The sequence below is a fragment of the Siphateles boraxobius genome, unplaced genomic scaffold, assembly GCF_051911475.1.
Source record: "Siphateles boraxobius isolate OS27281-9 unplaced genomic scaffold, OSU_SipBor_1 130, whole genome shotgun sequence".
Taxonomy (NCBI): domain Eukaryota; kingdom Metazoa; phylum Chordata; class Actinopteri; order Cypriniformes; family Leuciscidae; genus Siphateles; species Siphateles boraxobius.
Genome location: NW_027508734.1, coordinates 48,600,681 through 48,620,761, shown reverse-complemented (window position 1 = coordinate 48,620,761; position 20,081 = coordinate 48,600,681). Strand labels below are relative to the sequence as shown.

The following is a 20,081-nucleotide window of genomic DNA, read 5'->3' as shown; positions in this document are numbered from 1 at the left end:
ATTGCATTCGTGCCCATTCAATATTATCTGTTAACTTCCCCAATAACCGATTAGTGCAGGCTACCGTTGTAGTCATGGTTGTCATGTCATCCATGTATGCTCTGATTGGTGGTAGTCGCTTCCCAGAAGCCAAGCGCTCTCCACCTACTACCCATTTTGATGCCCTAATGATTACTTCCATTGCCATGGTAAAAGCCAGTGGAGAAATGGTGCATCCTGCCATTATTCCAACCTCTAAGCATTGCCATGTAGTGCTGAATTCTGGAGTTGAGAAACTAAATTGCAAATCTCCAAAATAGGCTTTCACTAAATTTGTTATCGACATCGGTACCCTGAAAAAATCAAATGATGCCCAAAGAAGCTCATGTGGCACTGAACCATATGCATTAGCCAAATCCAGGAATGTCACGTGGAGCTCCTTCCTCTCCTTTTTAGCTGATTGAATTCGTTGCCAGATAACACTGATGTGTTCTAAGCATCCTGAGAATCCTGGAATGCCCGCTTTTTGAACTGAAGTGTCAATGAAGCCAATCTTTAATAGGTAGGTTGACAATCTCTGAGCAATAATGCTGAAGAAAATCTTTCCTTCGACGTTTAATAGTGAAATAGGGCGAAACTGACTGATGCTTGTAGCATCTTTTTCTTTGGGTATAAAGACTCCCCCTGCTCTGCGCCATGCTCTAGGTACAACCTGCTTTTCCCAAGCCATTTTTATCAATTTCCACAGAATTCGTAGAACTCCTGAAGCACTCTTGTACACTCTGTACGGAACTCCATTAGGCCCTGGAGATGATGAAGCCCTTGCCTTTCTCACAACCTGCTCTATCTCTTTCCACTTAGGTGCACAGACCTCCATTTGGTATTCTGGTGGATTGACAGGTGGGATGTCTGACGGAATAGACATAGGCTTATGCCTTTTTGCATCTGTATGTGTTTCCTCCAAATATCTCTCTAGCTCAACCCTAGATGCTTTTAAAGTGCCATTCTTCTCACTGGTGAATAACTTCTTTGCGAATTTGAATGGATCTTTATAGAAATTAGCCCTCGCACGCTCCTTCTTTTTGTAGCGTTTCCGTAGGCGCTCAGCTCTGCGTAATGTTGCAAGCTTATCTTTTATGGCCCTTTGTAAGAGATTGAGTCCCTCCTTCTGACTTTGTTCCGCTCTTTTCCATTGCTTCCTCAGCTGTCTCCTTTCTCTAACTAACCCTTCAATTTTCTGCTGCCGTCTAGACAATCCAGGAGTAGTTTGTACTTTTTCCTTCCTTTTTTCCACACCAAACCTCTCACTTCCATAGTATGTACTCCTTCCTGGAGTATTTCATTCGATGGAATTTTAATTTAACAATAAAAAGTTAAATAAGCATATCTATCTGTTCCGTGAGAGCAGCGCAGAACCAGTGTAATCTCTATATAGACGTTTTTAAATCAGAAAACACCAAAAAGCAAGAAATTGTCAGGCATCTATGAGTGCATGTTCACAGAGGAAAACAACTGAAATACAGCGCTGATTGTTCTCTCGATACTCGACAACGATGGAATGCAACGGCGTGGGCGAAGGTATAATGCCGATGCGTGTATTAAATTGTATGAAATAATCCCAAAGAAGCAGAAACACGGCAGAGATGGCAAGTTAAGCAGCTGGAATTATCTGAGGTTACGTGACGCTAACAGAAAGCAGACAAACAACTAGTAGTGATAGCAGCTGTAATCTACCTGTCACTCAAGTGGACATGCCCTTAAAGTGAAAGTGACACGTGATGGCCAAGTATGGTAACCCTTACTTGGAATTTGACCTCTGCATTTAACCCATCCAAGTAAGTGCACACACATTAGGAGCAGAGTAGTGAGTAGTGAACACACACACACACACTGCAAACGTGGATACACACACCCGGAGCATCGGGCAGCCTTGAGTGGCGCCCGGGGAGAGATTGGGGGTTAGGTGCCTTGCTCAAGGACACCTCAGTCATATTCCTGCCGGCACTGGAATCGAACCAGCAACCTTGTCACCAGTCCAACTCTGTTACCATTAGGCCATGACTGCCCCCAATTAATTAATTAATTATGCAGAACTTTAAGGATTAATATAATTTAAACAGATGAGTTTATGCCACAGTTGTCATGAAGGGCAAAATTAGCTATATAGACCAAAACCACTTTTTACTCCAGACTGTAAACACATTTTTTTCTGCTGTAAAGTTGGACATTTTAACATTGGGGAGATATAGATTTGGCATCCAGTCTCAAGCAGCCAGTCGATGAATGGCAGTTTAAATCACTTACATGTTGGTTTAAGAAAGAGACAGCGAGTTTGCAGCTCGTGCATAATCCATATGTACAACATATCTACATTGCAACTCCATATCAACATTGTAATTCCACCCTATTCCACCCAGTTTCATGGCTCCACCTAATTCTCCTGATACGGCTCTCCTCAGCCCTCCAGATCCATTCAAAAAGCATATCCAGTGGTACTGGATATGTCATTTCTTGTGTCTTGTCTGCACAAGTGTAGCTGCAGCTGTACAGCAGCCTTATCTGTAGCTGTTATATGAGAACTTTGTTTTGCTCATATGAAATCTTTATGTCAACAATATACCAATTCCTCTCACTATATCAGGGGGACGTCCTCTGGAGGATTTCTTGGATGAGTTTTTGGACTTCTTCTCATCAGGTGCCTTGGAATGAGAACACACTTATGTTGTGTTTTTGGTGTGGGCTCAATAATCAACAACTGGCCAACAATGCCTTTGGCGAATTTTAGTTGCTTACTTCTACGAGTATGCGTTGAAGCTGGTCAAACGCTCCGTGCCCACTCCCGGCATTCCAGGGCCAATTCCTCCAGAGGATGCCCCATCCCCAGAGCCAGAGCCCATGCCCGCTACGAACTTAGAGCCCAATCCTGCCACGGACCCAGAGCCAGCCCACCATGTTCATTTCAGGACCAAAGCCTGCCGTCATGGATTCAGAGCCTGTCACCATGTCCATTCCAAGCCCCTTAGTCTCTGCAGGCTCCTGGCTCCGTTGGTTTGCCCAGACTCCTAGCTCCTTTTTCTTTGCTGCTTCCTTTGCCGGTTCCTCCCCGGCTTCCTCTTCCACTAGTTCCATCCGGCTACTTAACTCTAATTCCACCTCTGCTGCTTCTGCCCTGCTTACTGGCTTTGCCTCCTCTGCTGGTCTTGTCCAATTCCCTTGCTTCACCTCCTTAGTTACGTGATATGAAACATTTCTCCTTACAAGGTTTTTCACATGATTTATTCTATTTTAATTGGGACAGCATTAGGCTTATTGATGATGTTGAATTAGCCTGGAAATACTTTCATGATGGATTTTTGCAACTTATTAATAAACATGCTCCTATGCGTAAGTTTAGAGTCAAGGGACGAGACAACCCTTGGTTTTCGACGGAGCTTAGCAAACTTCTTCATGAGAGGGATGTGGCTTGGGCAAAGGCTAGAAATTCTGGAGTGGAGGCCGATATGATTAATTTTAGACGACTAAGAAACCAGTTTACAGCAGCTGTCCGACATGCTAAATCTGAATACTATCTAGCGGCCACTACAGACAATCTAAATAACCCTAGGACTTTTTGGAAGTCTACCCAGTCAATTTCATTAACTAAATCTCATAATGAACTGCCTCCCCATATCATTAGGGACGATATTATTATCTCGGAAAGATCGGCAATGCTACAATGTTTTAATGAACATTTTGTTGCATCTGGTTCTTTGTTTGACCAATCTTTATCTCCAAAAACCTCCTCTTCTGATGGTAATGTTGCGGGAAGATGTTGTGCTGGCCAGCCTTCTTCTTTTACCTTTGCCCCGTTTTCAATCGATGATGTGCATAAAGCCCTAATGTCATTGGACATCAAAAAGCCTGCCGGCTCAGATTGTTTAGAGCCATATTTTGTAAAAATTGCTGCAGATTTTGTTGCTAAACCGCTCATGTATATTTTTAATTTGTCTTTGGTTCAGAATGTTAAGCCATTAATCTGGAAATCTGCTGATGTCCTCCCTTTGTTAAAGGGAGGAGATCCTACTTTGTTAAACAACTATAGGCCTATCTCCAACTTGTCTGTGCTGTCAAAGGTCTTAGAACGCCTAGTAAGTGAACAACTGAAAGAATTCCTGAGTGTTAATAATATCCTATCAGAGTTTCAGTCGGGTTTCCGAAAGGAACATAGTACCATCTCTGCTTCATTGAAGGTGGTGAATGACATCATTGAGGCACTGGACAGCAAAAGATGTGTGCAGCTCTTTTCATCGATCTTTCTAAAGCTTTTGATACGGTGAACCATTGTATTTTAAAACAGAGACTGCTCAACATTGGTCTTTCTGAGAAGGCAGTTGGTTGCAGTGTTAATTTCGTTGACGAAAATAACGACGAAAATTATTCGTCAACGACATTTTTTCACAGACGAAAATGAGACGATAACTAAATAAAACCTAGTTTTGAATGACAAAGACTATGACGAAAATCTATTGACATTTTCGTCAACGAATAAAAACTAGACGAAAATGTTAGATAGTGACGATTTGGGAAGCGATCCGTCAGAACTGATGTCCTGCGTGTGTGGTAGATGCGCACATTTGTAGGCTACTGTAACGTGATCTACCCCGCGGTCATAAAACGTTAAAAAATGTGAACATCTGGGAGAATGAGTAGAGCAGACATATAGATCTCTGAATAAGAGTGACGATGCAAAAAAGAGCTCTATTCGGTGCGGTTTTCTTTGCGCACACACCTAACCCGAAGCGTGCAGTCATGCACAATACACCTACAGCGCGCGAGTAGGCTACTGAATTGAGCTCTCTTTCGTGTCTGAATGGAGAAATACACAACAGTATGTCTAAATGTCCTTTTTGGAGAGTATTCATGTAAACTATGCTGGTTATGTCTTAAACTGTGAGTGTGTCGGATGTGCATCAGTGCAATTGTATCCGCATGTCATTGGACATGATCCGACGTCTTAAAGTGACAGTTGCAATAAACCTAATGCGGTCCGTGTCCTTAATTTTGATCAAGCAACAAAAGAAAAAGAGAAAAGCATTCACTGTTTGTTAATAGCTTTAATAAGGATTAATTATATTTAATTCATACAAATAAATATGTCTGCTTGAAAGAATAAAGAATGATGTGTAAGTAGTTATAAGGAATGAATATATCATTCATTGTAAAGAAGACTGTGTTGTACTTTAGGAAAAGTGGTTTTATTTCATTTTAAGATATTTTTTAAGTAACAGCAGTTAAATCTGTATCTGTATTGCATGTTCAAACTTAAAAATCATTCATATTAATAGGTTAATAGATGTTTTCTCCGGGAGTATATGGGTTTGGAAATTTTAGAGAAATTCTAAATTAATGCATTACAATTGAACTAAACCCATTATATTTTAGTCGACTAAATCTACTGTAGATTTAGTCGACTAAAATGTTATTGTATTTCGTCGACTAAAACTAGACTAAAACTAAAACAATTCAGATGACTAAAATATGACTAAAACTAAATGGCATTTTAGTCAAAAGACTAAGACTAAAACTAAATCAAAATTTGCTGACAAAATTAACACTGGTTGGTTGGTTTGAAAATTATCTCTCAGATAGGACTCAGTGTGTCACCTTTGACGGTATTTCTTCAGGTTTCTTACAAGTTGTATCAGGGGTTCCTCAGGGATCGGTGCTGGGCCCACTTTTATTTACCATTTATGTAAATGATCTTGGTTCAAATGTCCATAATGCTCTGTTTCATTTTTATGCTGATGACACAATTATTTACAGTTGTGGAGAACCCCTTCACCAGACTTTTCAGTACCTGCAGGATGCCTTTGACATTGTACAATCTTGGCTTTTTGACTCGAAGCTTGCGTTGAATGCAAATAAAACCAAGACGGTCTTGTTCTCAAATAATAGGAACTCCATAGCTATCCCTCCAAACATTGTAACCCTGCAGGGAAATCTAATAGAGCGTGTGGCTGAGTATAAGTACTTAGGGCTTTTACTTGATGAACATTTGACATTTAAGGCTCATATCCAAAATTTAGCCCGGAAACTTAGGTTAAAGCTTGGGTTCTATTTTAGGAATAGGGCCTGCTTTTCTCTTGTAACAAGGAAGAAATTGGTCGAGGCTACTTTTCTGTCTCTTATTGATTATGGTGATTTTTTATATATGCACGCCCCGAATAAATATTTGCGCCAACTGGATTCAGTTTATCATGGCGAACTGAGATTCATTACAGGGTTCAAACCCTTTACACATTGTTGCACTCTATATAATCTAGTCCAGTGGCCCTCCCTTGCTCAGCGCAGGCTAACCCGGTGGCGATTGTTTATATACAAATCCATTATTGTGACATTGCCCCCTTATTTATGTAGGCTTCTATCCTTCAAGGCCAATATTCGCTCTCTGCGGTCTAATGATAATCTCCACATGATTGTGCCTAGGGCTCGAACAGAGTTAGGGAAGCAAGCATTTAGAATTTCTGCCCCATCAGCCTGGAACCTGTTACAGAATGACTTAAAACTTGATAACTTGGTCTCCTTTGGTCACTTTAAGAGGCTAGTAAAGTATCGGGAAGCAGGCTCAATGGGCACCTGTCCCTGCTTCCCAAATTAGGATAAGTCTTAATAAGTCTATTGTATTGTAATTTATTACATGTATTTCTAACTGTTGTAAGGCCATTGTATTTTTTTATTTTTTTTATCAGCCTGGCTGATTCATTGTATTGTTAATGCATTATGTCTTGTATGTTTATTGTATTCATTATATTTTGTATTTTATGTGGAACTTCTATTCCGGCCTTCTTGGCCAGGGCTCCTTCGTAAAAGAGACTTGTTCTCAAAGGATTTCCCTGGTTAAATAAGGGTTAAATAAAAAAGAAAAAGTTAGCTTTGGCAAGTTTACTGGCCCTGCCTCCTCCGCTGGCTTCGCCCTGTTTCTTGGCTTCTCCTCCTCCTCCACTGACCCCACCTAATTTCCTGGCTCCACCTAATTCACCTGATCTGGCTCTCCTCAGAACTCCAGCTCCACCTGCATAACGACGGTCTCCTGGCCAGGCCATTCCACCGCAATCGAATGACTCTTGGCCATAGTCCAGGGCTTACAAAACTCCAGCTCCACCATGGTCTTCTAAGCCTATAATTGCGCCTCAGCCCTTCTACCTGTTCGCTCCACCATAGGTCATTGCTCCACCTACTCCACTTTGGTCAGTCATCCCTCCAGCTCCACTGGGGTCCCTTGTCCCTCTGGCTATGCCTTAATTTTTTCAAAATCAATTTCTCACCTGAACACAGTCTCAGTTGGACTGAGTGGCAAAACATCATGCAACTTGGCTGACTTTAAAGGGGAAAACTGCAAAAAAATGGGAGTAAATTAAATGATTCAAATTTATCAAATGCATTTGGACTTGACAGTGATCCTTACAACTTAGCAAAGAAGCAGTAGTCCATGGACATTGACATGTTTCCAGGAATAGGGTTTCCTGACATTTATGTACCTGATTTTAATGCAGAAGAAATACACAAAGCAAAGACTGAACGCTTTCTCTGACAACAGATAAAGACAACACTATAAATGCAATATAATTATTTCTAAATCAAGAGGAACACTTATAACACTATACAACACTATCTAACATCACCTTTTGTAGAACACAATGCTCATCATCATGTTTTTTTAATAAATGCTAACAAAAACATATACAATGACTAAGACTTACAATAAATAACACAACAACTCATTTTAGATGCTTTTTCTCTGCATTCAAGCTGAACATTATTGGTGCCACTCTTTCTTCTACTTAGCTGGTGTAACCGCAGTGACATCATGTGCATACTCTCTTTACAAGTCCAGTCTTGATGTTTTCCTGACAAGTGTTTAAAGAAACAGTCTGATGGGTTGGAAAAGGGTGAACCATATCATACCTGATGCCTCATATAATTTAATGTACATGCAAAATACCACATTATCCTCATTCTACTGTATGTTCTGCATCTTGTATATAGCACAGGGTTAGCACTTGTACAGTTGGAAAACATTCAGTTAAGCTTTGTTTTCTTATGTCAGTTTGTTGAAAAATTGCTGATCGTTTTGCTAGAGAAGATCCTTAATCTTCGGCATGGGTCGTGTGGAGCCCTTTAAAGCTGCCTAAGTAGGGATTTTGGACCATCAAAAATGGACTACGCCCATTCACAAGCATTAAACTGAGATAATATTTTCCTCCCAAGCCTTACTTTCTCTTTGGGTAAGAAAAAAAAAGTCATGTACATCTTGGATGGTCTTGGGGTGAGTAAATAATCAGGTTATTTAATTTAATTTAATTTTTTTTTAATTTTGGGTGAACTATTCCTTTAATATATTTTAAAATATTGGCAAAGCTGAATTTTCGGCAGCCACTATTTCAGTCTTCAGTCAAGTCAAGTCACCTTTATTTATATAGCGCATTTACAATACAGATTGTTTCAAAGCAGAGAAAACAGGAAAATAATGTTGTTATAATATTGTTAAATATAAAATGAAATGTCCCCATTCATCTTCAAACTTTCTTCAGTGTCAAATGATCCTTCATAAATTATAAATATGCTCATTTGGTGCTTACGTATAATTTCTTATTATTATCTACGTTGAGAACTGCACTGCTTAATATATATAACATTTTTAATTATTTTATGGAAATCGTGAAACATTTTTTTTCAGGATTTTTTGATTAATAAAAGTCTTTATTGTCACTGATCAATTCAATGTGTACTAAATAAAATGATTAATTTCTTTTTTTTAAAAAAGTTTAATTTTGATTATAAACTTTCTTTCACAATTATTTGATGTTCTTAGGCAGAAACCGGTTTCCATGATCTGTAAAACAAAAGCTTCAACTGTACAGTACCTTCTGTCCATGAGGGCCCTCAGGTCCCTGGAAAGAGAAAATGACAAAAAGGAGTTAAAACGCACCCATGTGAACCAACTAAATCAGAGCAATTCTAGATATGATGGAACAATCTTCTGCACTGCAGTGTACTTTAACCTTACCTTTTCTGCTAAGTCACTATTGTAACTATTTAATGAGGCCTGAATTATGAAAAGTGTTGATATTGAAATTATATTTATGATTATATTCCAAATCTTATTTATTTGTAACCATATCACATTGTGATTTTTCAATATATAATAAACTGAGCATAAAAAAATTGCAGGCCTTTGAAACGCGTCAAAAAAGAAAAGCCAATTCTTTGACTGATTGATTCAAGCATTGAACAAAAAATTTGTTGCCGTCTGTACACTTGCAGGCAGAGTAGCCAGCCTTATGCAAATTACTGTTCAAATCTCCCTCCTGTTAAGGACAACAAAGCATTACCATAAAATATATATTACATTGTTATGTAAAATAATAATCACACCAGGCCAAAAAAGACAAGAACAATGCAATGCCTAAATTTGCCCCTCAGATTTTTGGCCAGGTGACAGAGGTGGAAAATAGGCATAAAAGCACACTACAGGGCTTCCCCCTTAACTGTGAAAGGGCACAATGCCTCCTTGTAAACAGTGCCAAAACACATGCTAATTTTTCCAGTAACAACAGGATCAAAAATTAGACTTGTCTGCTAAATTTGATGCCTGGAGCAAAGAGATCTAATATAGAGTTAGTCAAAGATTTGGGACTGTGTGTTATTTTGGTGCCATTAGCTAAACAACATTGCCAGGGACCATTTTCTGTATGGAAAAATGTTTTCAGAACTAAGCATCCATGGAGCAATTCAAGTTGTGTATTTCAAGGGCTGAATAAACTAGCTAAACCAATGAGATGAATGGGAATGCTAACAGCTTTCTCCATAGAACTCCTTGTGCACCAGCAACATTGATGTCTTTAATCAAAGTGTACAACTTCAAAAATAAAAGTCTAATAAATAAAACTCATCCCCTTTGCTGCAACATGCTAATGACTCATGTTGTATCCTGCAAGGCTTTAAGTCATGATTTAGGGAGCATGTTCACTCCATTGATTCATCTACTAAAGTGATGGATCAATGGAGAAATTGTCACATACACTGAAAAAAAAAAAAATTGGTGTAATTTGGTAAAGAATTATTATACTTCAAGGCCATACCAAATTATATGTTATTCAATAATCGAACAATATTAAAACCTGGACCTGTGAACACAATCTACTGCCAAGTACCAAAGAAACAACTGTGCAGGAATTGTAATAGCTGCGCGGTATGTTTGTATTTTTATTATACTGCCATTGATTACTTTAACATTTTTATCATTACTATGTATTTTTTACAACAACATATCTGAATAGAATATAGTTTATATATAGTTATATATATTACATTTAATTTATACTTTAAGCTATTTGACCTGCATGTATGATTATAGTCTTCAGAGCAAGTTTCCTAATAAATACCTAAAATAAATAATAAATGATACCTAATAAAGGCAACCCAGGCTCACTGGAAATATGTTCCTGAGGCGATATTTCTGAAAAATTATATGTTGCTTCTTGCAGGTTTCGCAGCATTTTCAAAGCAAAATATCCAGTCAGTGGGGCTAAAAGTGTGTTCAGTTTTATCCAAAACAAATGAATGTGAATCAAACATTTATTACGTTGGTTGTTGTGCATATAAAATTAAGTGCCTGTTGAGTGGCGCTAAAAGGTCAATGCTCTATCAGGTTTGAAAAAAATTTACTAACGTGGGTATTAACGTTTCCATAGTGTCAACACCATGGCGCAGCATCTTGTTCCCTTCTCAGGGAACCGGATTACATAACCACTGATGTTACCTTTTAAGGGAACTTCGACGCTGTGCCATGGTGTTGATGCTATGGAAACATTAATACCCATGCCACCATAATGGAAATTGCCCGCTCCACAAGGCCATAAGTGGGTTAGTGGAATGGATTAACCCAAGAGGACTTGAGAGCCGGTAGTTGATTCCATGTCCACACTATAAATTCGTATGAATGTGTCCGGATAGGACCAGCCTGCCGCAGCACAAACATCTTGCAAGAGCGGCTCTTCAAAAAACACCTTGGAGGATGCCACATTCTGGGTAGAGTGCCGCATGCCTCATAGGCATTCGAGATTGCATCAGTAACCTAGTGCGATAACGTCTGCTTGGTGGCTGTGGAACCCCGACTGCGCCCAGCAAAGCAAATGAAAAGTTGATCAGATAGGGTCATAGGCACTATGATTTTGACTGTCCAGGGCCAAAATTTAGGCAGGAGGAGGCCAACGAAAAGGCCTGAAGGTCTCCCATCCTCTTAAATGAACATCTAACCATTAACAGAGCTACTTTTAGAGTCATAAACTTCTCTGAAGCTGACTCTAAGGGCCTCTCATAAGCCCTCCAGAACTATGGAAGGATCCCAGGAAGGAACTGTTTGCAGATAGGCCTTAGCTGTCTGGCACCCAGTGTTGGAAACGTTACTAAAAGTAATTAGTTATAGTTACTCCCTACTTGTTCCAAAAAAGTAACTGAGTTAGTAACTGAATAACTCTATAATAAAAGTAACTCGTTACCAGGGAAACTATTTGCGTTACTGTTACAAAAAAAGTTGCTATATGTCAAAGAATTTGGATTTTTTTGGATTTTTTGCAGTTTTCACAAGTCATAACTTTCGATATTTATTGCACGTCGACAGCACTCTCAAAGGTTTATCCTGCACTTCAAGCATTATCTTTGTAAGATTAGTAAACAGTTAGCCTACACCATATAAAGTGCATTTAACTCTAGCAAATTAAATCAAACTCTCTCAACCTGAGACAACTGGTCAAGTAAACAACCTGTAGGCTACTTCCAAGTGTTGTGTTCACAACAAAAGTAATCTTTTAAACAACAAAAAAAAGTGTGTTTAGCTCTGTAGTCTTATTCTTCCTTAAATAAATCAAACTCCCAATGTCAGACAACTGGTCTGGAATACATTCTGTAGCCTACTTCAAGTATTTTCTTCAAAAGTAAAGAGTTTTTGAACTCAAGCTGAGCGCTCGTTGCCGCGATGATTGGTCGCATGGATACAGTGTATTCTTGCGGCTTGGGCAGTCTTCACTCGGACGCGAGCTTCAATCTATCGCCGTTGTGGAGACTCTCTATTCATTCAGGTGAAATCACAACATAAAATGCACACAAACGTGTCCCTGTTTGATATATAGACTGTAACCACTGATGAACATATTGAGTTTTGATGAGAGAAAAAAACTATACGTGGACGTATTGGAACACGTAACTTCTGACAAGCTTGGCAAAAGATTTACCACTAGACCCTTTAAGAACTCACACAAAAAATTGCGGATCGATGGGTTTATTTACGGGTTGAGTAAACAGGCTGCACAGTTTGACAAGTTTGTACCCAGCACTTCTCAAAATTCACTTCCGAATGCGTCTCTGTCCTCAACACATTTCAAACCCAGCTGACGCCTGGTAATGCACCGCATTTAAAGTCCAGAAACGTTAACAGCGTTGTAACGACGGGAAAAGTAATTAGTTAGATTAGCCCGTTACTGAAAAAATAACGTCGTTACCTAACGCCGTTCTTTTAAACGGCATTATTCCAAACACTGCTGGCACCATGCAAGATACGAGATACCAGGGGATGCCTCCCCACAGAAGCTCTATCAATGTGAACGTGGCAGGCCAAAATGGTACACTTTAAGTGTATCAACGGTCACCCCTGCTGAGAAACACGCCTGAACCAACCAAGAAGTCGACTGGATCCAAGCAACGCTGATTGCACCACATTCTGCCATGACAGGATGTCTGCTCCCAAATTTAAGTGTCTGGGGATGTAAACTGCCATCAAGGAGAACAGTTTGTCCTCTGCACAGAGCAGGATCTGCTGCACCAGCCTGAAACAGGTATGTGAATGGATCCCGCCCTGGTGATATATGTAGGAGACTACTGATGTGTTGTCTGTCCACACCAACACATGTTAGAAGCCCCTCAGGGCCGGGATGAAGTGTTTCAGAGCAAGAAAGGGTCTTTCCACAGGGTACGAGGCTTTCATGCTTATTATTGACCTGAAGAAACAAAAATTCATGCCACACGCACATAAAGAACAAACTTACACTGTATTATATGTGTGACACAGTTATATACAGTGTCACACTGCAATTCTGAGCACTCGTTCTTTGATTTCCCGTGGTATGATTTTGATTATCTGCCTGGTTTCCTGGATTTCCCTGTTAGCCTGGGATTTGGACTCGATTGTTTGCCCTGCCTCGCTGCCTGCTGTGCCGTGAGTTTTGTCTGCTTCGAGGCTGTAAGCTCCGTCTAAGCCTTGTATTAGCTTCGTATTTCTTTCTGTTTTGAACCATCATTTACTATCATTTCTAATTGTTTATACTACTAATTACAGCTTACTTATTCGCTAGCTTCCGTTATTCTTAGCACGACACACTAGTAACTCGCTAGTCTGTTAACGCGCCACCCGTGCGCTCAGTTTATTTATTTAATTTTCTCTCACGCGCCCGCGCCTCTGAGTTAATAAAAGCCCAGGTGAGTAAGAATCAGTCAACAAACACGGTGAGTAATGTCTTGTCCTGTTATTGTCACCTGCACTTCATGCCACATGTTTATTATAGCCTTCCCCGTCGGCAATATAGGATATATATGTGATAAATGCAAGGAAACAGTCAGGCTGACAGAGAAGATTTCAGAACTAGAGACACGCATCAAAACTTTAATTAGGATAGAAAGTGTGCAAGAGCTTTAGATACTATTTTGGATGTGCCTAGCATAGTGAACCCTTTACATGATTCGGTTCCGGATGAATTATTGCCTGTGCAGCCAGGCAGATGGGTGAAAGTGAGGGATCGCTCTAGTTGCGGATCAAAAAAAACACTCTTCCGCTCCGATTACCACAACAAATCGATTTGCCCCACTCAGTGAAACACCGACTGAGAATTCTGTTGATTGTGCCCTGGTAATTGGCGATTCTATTACACGGAACGTGAAAATAGAGACACCAGCCAGCATAGTCACATGTTTGCCGTGAGCCAGAGCGCCTGACATCAAAGCAAATTTAAAAGTGCTGGCTAATGCTAATCGTAAATTCTCTAAGATTATTATTCACTTCGGCACTAATGATTTTAGATCACTAAAATTAACATTAAAGAGGTGTTTGAACTCGCAAGTACGATGTCATGCACTGTAATTTGCTCTGGCCCCCTTCCTGTCCGAAGGAGTGATGAGATAGTTAGTAGATTGTGTTCACTCAATGGCTGGCTGTCTAAGTGGTGTCCGCAAAATAATATAGAATTCGTAGACAATTCGAAAAGTTTTTTCCAACACTTATTGTTAATGATATGATTTCAGATTATAACCTAGATGTGCTGTGTTTGACAGAAACCTGGCTAAAACCAAACAATTACTTTACTTTAAATGAGTCCACCCCACAAGATTACTGTTATAAACATGAACCTCGTCCGAAAGGCAGAGGGGGAGGTGTTGCTGTAATGTATAGTAATATTTTCAAAACCACTAACAAATCTAGTTTTTAATATACTTATTTTGAAGTGTTGGTGCTTAATGTAAAAATATATAGTGTAAACGATAAATCACGTTTGAGAATTCTGCTGGCTACTGTATACAGGCCGCCAGGGCACCATAAAGACTTATCAAAGAATTTGCTGACTTTCTATCAGAATTAGTATTGGCTGCAGATAAAGTACTAATTGTTGGTGATTTTAATATACATGTAGATAAGGAAAAAGATGCATTGGGATTGGCATTTAAAGACATTGTAAACTCAATTTGAGTTAGACAACACGTGTCAGGACCTACTCATTGTCGTAATCATACTCTAGATCTAATATTATCACATGGAATCAATGTTGATCCTGTTGAAATACTGCAGCAGAGCGACGACATCTCGGATCATTATCTAGTCTCATGTAAATTACATTTAGCCGAGGCTGCAAAGCCGACTCCGTGTTATAAATATGTTAGACCTATCACTTCTGCCACGAAAGATTGCTTTATCAATAATCTTCCTGATCAGTTTCATCATCTCAGCATCCCAGATAGCTTCGAAGAACTCGATATTGCAACAGAAACTTTTAATTCTCTCTTTTCCAGCACTTTAGACGCAGTTGTTCTGCTGCGCTTAAAGAAGATTAAAGAAAATAGTCCAACGCCGTGGTACAACGAGCACACCCCGGCCCTTAAGAAAACAGCCAGAAAAATGGAGCGCAACTGGAAGAAAACAAAACTAGAGGTATTTCGGATTGCATGGAAGGAGTGCTCGATTGCTTACAGAGAGGCTTTAAAAGCTGCTAGATGTGCTTATTTTTCAACCCTATTAGAAGAAAAACATAATCCTAGGTATTTATTTGAAAAAGTGGCTAAACTAATGGAAAAGAAAGCTTCGAGCCCAGAAGTTTCCAAGAAACACAGCAGTAATGACTTTATGAACTTCTTCACTTACGTATAAGATCGATAATATCAGGGACAAAATTATAACTATGCAACCGTCTACTACAGTATCGCATCAGGGAGTGCATTGTAGTCTCCCTGAGGAAAAATTTGATTCATTTGTTGCTATAGGAGAAGAAGAAGTTTGCAAAATCGTTAACTCATCTAAATCGACATCTTGTATGTTAGACCCTATGTCGACTAAACTATTGAAAGAGATGCTTCCAGAGGTCATAGATCCTCTTCTCAAGATCATTAATTCGTCTTTGTCTCTAGGATACGTACCAAAACCCTTTTAGCTGGGTATGATTAAACCGCTTGTTAAAAAAACGCAACTTGATCCTACGGAATTACTCAATTACAGGCCGATCTCGAATTTGGCTTTTCTGTCAAAGGTATTAGAAAAGGCAGTATCCTCACAACTGTGTTCCTTTCTTGAAGGAAATGCTATCTGTGAGGATTTTCAGTCCGGATTTAGACTGTACCATAGTACTGAGACAGCTCTCATTAAAGTTACAAATGATTTGCTCTTATCATCAGATCGTGGTTGTATCTCTCTATTAGTGTTACTTGATCTTAGTGCTGCATTTGACACCATTGACCACAACATTTTATTAAATAGACTAGAAACCTATGTTGGCATAAGTGGAATTGCACTAGCATGGTTTAAATCATACTTATCTGACCGTTATCAGTTTGTAGCAGTAAATGAAGAGATGTCTTATCGGTCAAAAGTTCAGTATGGCGTACCACAAGGCTCAGTACTAGGACCGCTGCTGTTCACTCTGTACATGCTACCGTTAGGAGATATCATTAGGAAACATGGAGTTAGTTTTCACTGTTATGCTGATGATACTCAGCTCTATATTTCCTCAAAACCTAACGCAACTTACCAATTCACAAAATTAACGGAATGCATAGCTGATATAAAAAATTGGATGACTAGTAATTTCCTTCTACTAAATTCTGAAAAAACAGAGATTCTAATTATTGGACAAGAAACTTCCACACGTAATAACCTAAAATACTGTTTAACACTTGATGGCTGCTCTGTCAAGTCTTCGTCGTCAGTTAGGAACCTGGGTGTGCTCTTTGATACCAATCTCTCATTTGAAAGTCACGTGTCTAGTATCTGTAAAAGCCAATTTTTCCATCTTCAAAATATATCTAAATTACGTCATATGCTCTCATTGACAAATGCGGAACAATAAGTTCATGCGTTCATGACCTCAGGGTTAGATTATTGTAGTGCTCTACTGGGTGGTTGCCCTGTACGCTTAATAAACAAACTACAGCTGGTCCAAAACGCAGCCGCTAGAGTTCTTACCAGAACCAGGAGTATGACCATATTAGCCCGGTTCTGTCAACACTGCATTGGCTCCCTATTAAACATCGTATACATTTTAAAATATTGCTGATTCCTTACAAAGCACTAAATGGTTTAGCTCCGCAGTACTTGAGCGAGCTCTTAACCCATTATAGTCCTTCACGTCTATTGCAATCTCAAAATTCTGGCCAGTTGATAATACCTAGAATATCAAAATCAACTGCTGGGTGTAGATCCTTTTCCTACTTGGCACCAAAACTTTGGAACAATCTTCCTAACATTGTCCGGGAAGCAGACACAGTCTGTCAGTTCAAATCTAGACTAAAAACACATCTCTTTGGCTTAGCATACACATAACACATTATAGATTGCTATAATTCAATGTTAGGCTGCATAGTTTAGATCAGCCGGAACCGGGAACACTTCCCATAAATCCTGATGTACTTTGTACATCATAAGAAGGATGGCGTCTACGCTAATATTAGTCTCTCTGTTTATCCTGAGGTTTACCGCAGTCCGCCGGATCCAGGCCATATCCAGATCCGATGAAGGACCATCACATGGACACGACGACAACGCATCCCTGAAGTGCCAGCCTCATCAACACTGTGAAGGCCTCATGGACACCTCAACAAACTCATCTCATTTACATTACATTTATTCATTTAGCTGACGCTTTTATCCAAAGCGACTTACAATTGCTATATATGTCAGACGTCGAACGCCTCTGGAGCAACTAGGGGTTAAGTGTCTTGCTCAGGGACACATTGGTGTCTCACAGTGGATTCGAACCCAGGTCTCTCACACCACAGGCATGTGTCTTATCCACTGCGCCACCACCACCCCTTCTCCACTCATCTCCATACCGGCGTGATGACTCCGACCCCTAACCAGATGAACTGAATAAATATTGTGAAAGTTCTGATCCAATCTGACTTCTGACCTATTATGCCGCCTTAATCATAATCATACACTGTTCGTTAGTTGGCCAAAGGAGGACTTGTCATGATTCTGCCCTCTTGTCATTTCATTTCTCTAGTCTTGAGGCAGGATCATGACAGACCCATGTTTTGTGTGCAAGCACATGGTCTTGTGTTTTGTGCCATGTGCTTGTGGTGTCTCGTTACGTCACCCCGCCCCCTTATTATCCTCGTCTTGTCATTATTGTCTAGTCAGTTTCACCTGTCCTCGTCATTAGTATTCCCCATATAATCCCCTTGTGTTTGCTGTCCTGTGTCGGTTCATTGTTTGACGTTGTGTGTTTCTAACTGTGAGTATTTCATGGAGAAGTCAGTTATTCAAGAAGTGTCTGTTCGTGTCTTTATTTTGTTCCTGTCTTAGTCTGGAGTGTTCTACCCTGTCTTGTTTGCCCCCTCGTGGGTTTTGTTTTCCTGTTTTTGTATCAATAAATCCTGTGTTCATTGCATCTGCTGTCTGCGCCTGGGTTCACCTTCCATCCATATAACAGAATGAACCGACCAGAAGGGAACCCAGCGGACAGCGCGTCGATCTACACAACCCCGCAGTCTTCAGACCCCGAGCGGTGGTGGCAGTCGGTCGTCGCCGACAGCCGGGAGGGCAAGCTTCCTTTCCCTCCTCAGGGTAGGTTAACCTTGAGAGAGTATGTCCGGCTTGTGGAGGAAAGAGGGTTCTTCCTGCCGGACAGCCTGAGGAAATGCTACCTCATCGCGGGTCTCAACGCTCCTCCCCCTCTCGCTGAGCGTGAGAAACTGGTCAGCCGCCCGTTCCACAGCATGGTGGACGCTCTGTCACAGCGGGAGCTGCAGAGTGTTACAGGAACTTCACCTTCTGCTCGACTGTCGGTTATCCCTGAAGGTCTCCGGATAGGGGTCGCGATGTTTGGAAGCCCGGTTGACGCTTCCACGACTCCTAAAGCTCCGTCCGTCCCTTTTGATCTCCGTGGAAAACGAGGGAGGCGGATCTCATGGGAATCCCCGTCAGAGGCGTCCGCTTCGGAGTCAATCCAGCCTGAGAGGACCGTTCCTCTGCCGCCTGTCACGGACCCGGCAATGGTTCCTCAACCGAGCACTGACTCACTCATGGCCTCTGCTTCTCGTCCCAGGAGGAAGAAGAGAAGGAAGGGATCTTCTCGCTCTCCGTCTCAACCTTCCCATGTGCCCGCAGTGAGTTCTCAACCTGTTACGGCTTCTGTGAGAGCTGTTCCTGGAGCTGCTGCAGGAGCCACAATGCCCGATTCGGTGACTGAGAGCGCTGTTCCAGAACCCGCCTCAGCAAGCGCTGCCTCGGAGCCCTCTTCTCCGAGAGTTGCGGCCGATCTTGCCGCAGAGAGGATAGTGCAGGCAGTTTCGGCGCATCAGGAGATGCCCATAAACATTGCGGCCAAGACCCTGTCTGAATACCTGTCCCGTCTTCTCAAGATCCTTGAACCCCCTGTCTATCCTGTCCCGGTGAGCGCTGCACCCGATCTTTTCCCGGGGAGCGCTTCACTCGATCCTGCCCCGGTGAGTGCTGCACCTGATCCTGTCCCAGTGAGCGCTGGACCCGATCCTGTCCCGGTGAGCGCTGCTCCTCATGCTACCGCAAAGAGCTTTGTTTCCGTGTCCGACTCAAGGAGTTTGGTTTACGAATCCGCTTTTGAGAGCGCAGATCCAGAGTCTGACTTTTTGATCACCGAGTCTGATTCAGTGAGTTTGGCACCACTCCTCAGTCACCCGCTACACCCCCGGTTATGTGTTCTATTCCCTTACCTGCTGTTTCCCCGATCAAGAGACTTGTTTCGTCACCCTCAGTTTTCCCTGTCACTATCCCCGCTCCGTCGCCCACTGTACCTCCTGTCCCTGTTCAGCCACGAACTGTATCCCCTAAGTCACCTCCTTGTGTGCCCCCTTCCAAGTCTGCTCGGATTCCTCGTTCCACATCCTCGTCCCGCGGACCTAAGAATCCCCGTGCACATGTTCCCCCTGGACTACCCCCTAAGGACTTTGTGTTTCCTCCACCTCCCCTTCCGAGTTTATTGTTTCTGATGTTTCACCCGGACCCCATTATTGTATATTCTTGTATACCGTTGTTTTTATTTGTCATGTTTTGTTGGTTTGTGTCTGTTTCCCAGTCTGTCATGTCTCGTGTTTGATATCCTCTTTTGGAGCGTCTGGTAGCCGCTCCTTAAGGTGGGGGTTCTGTCATGATTCTGCCCTCTTGTCATTTCATTTCTCTAGTCTTGAGGCAGGATCATGACAGACCCATGTTTTGTGTGCAAGCACATGGTCTTGTGTTTTGTGCCATGTGCTTGTGGTGTCTCGTTACGTCAACCCGCCCCCTTATTATCCTCGTCTTGTCATTATTGTCTAGTCAGTTTCGCCTGTCC

General features: G+C 41.2%; 1 protein-coding gene across 1 annotated transcript in view; it reads right to left on the bottom strand.

The window, feature by feature from the left end:
• The window catches only part of col25a1 (collagen type XXV alpha 1 chain), a 206,830-nt gene that overhangs the window by 138,534 nt on the left and 48,215 nt on the right, over positions 1-20,081 (bottom strand). The window contains exon 5 of the mRNA XM_077229671.1: positions 8,883-8,909. Coding sequence (XP_077085786.1) covers positions 8,883-8,909 — 27 coding nt within the window. The remainder of the gene's footprint in view (positions 1-8,882; positions 8,910-20,081) is intronic.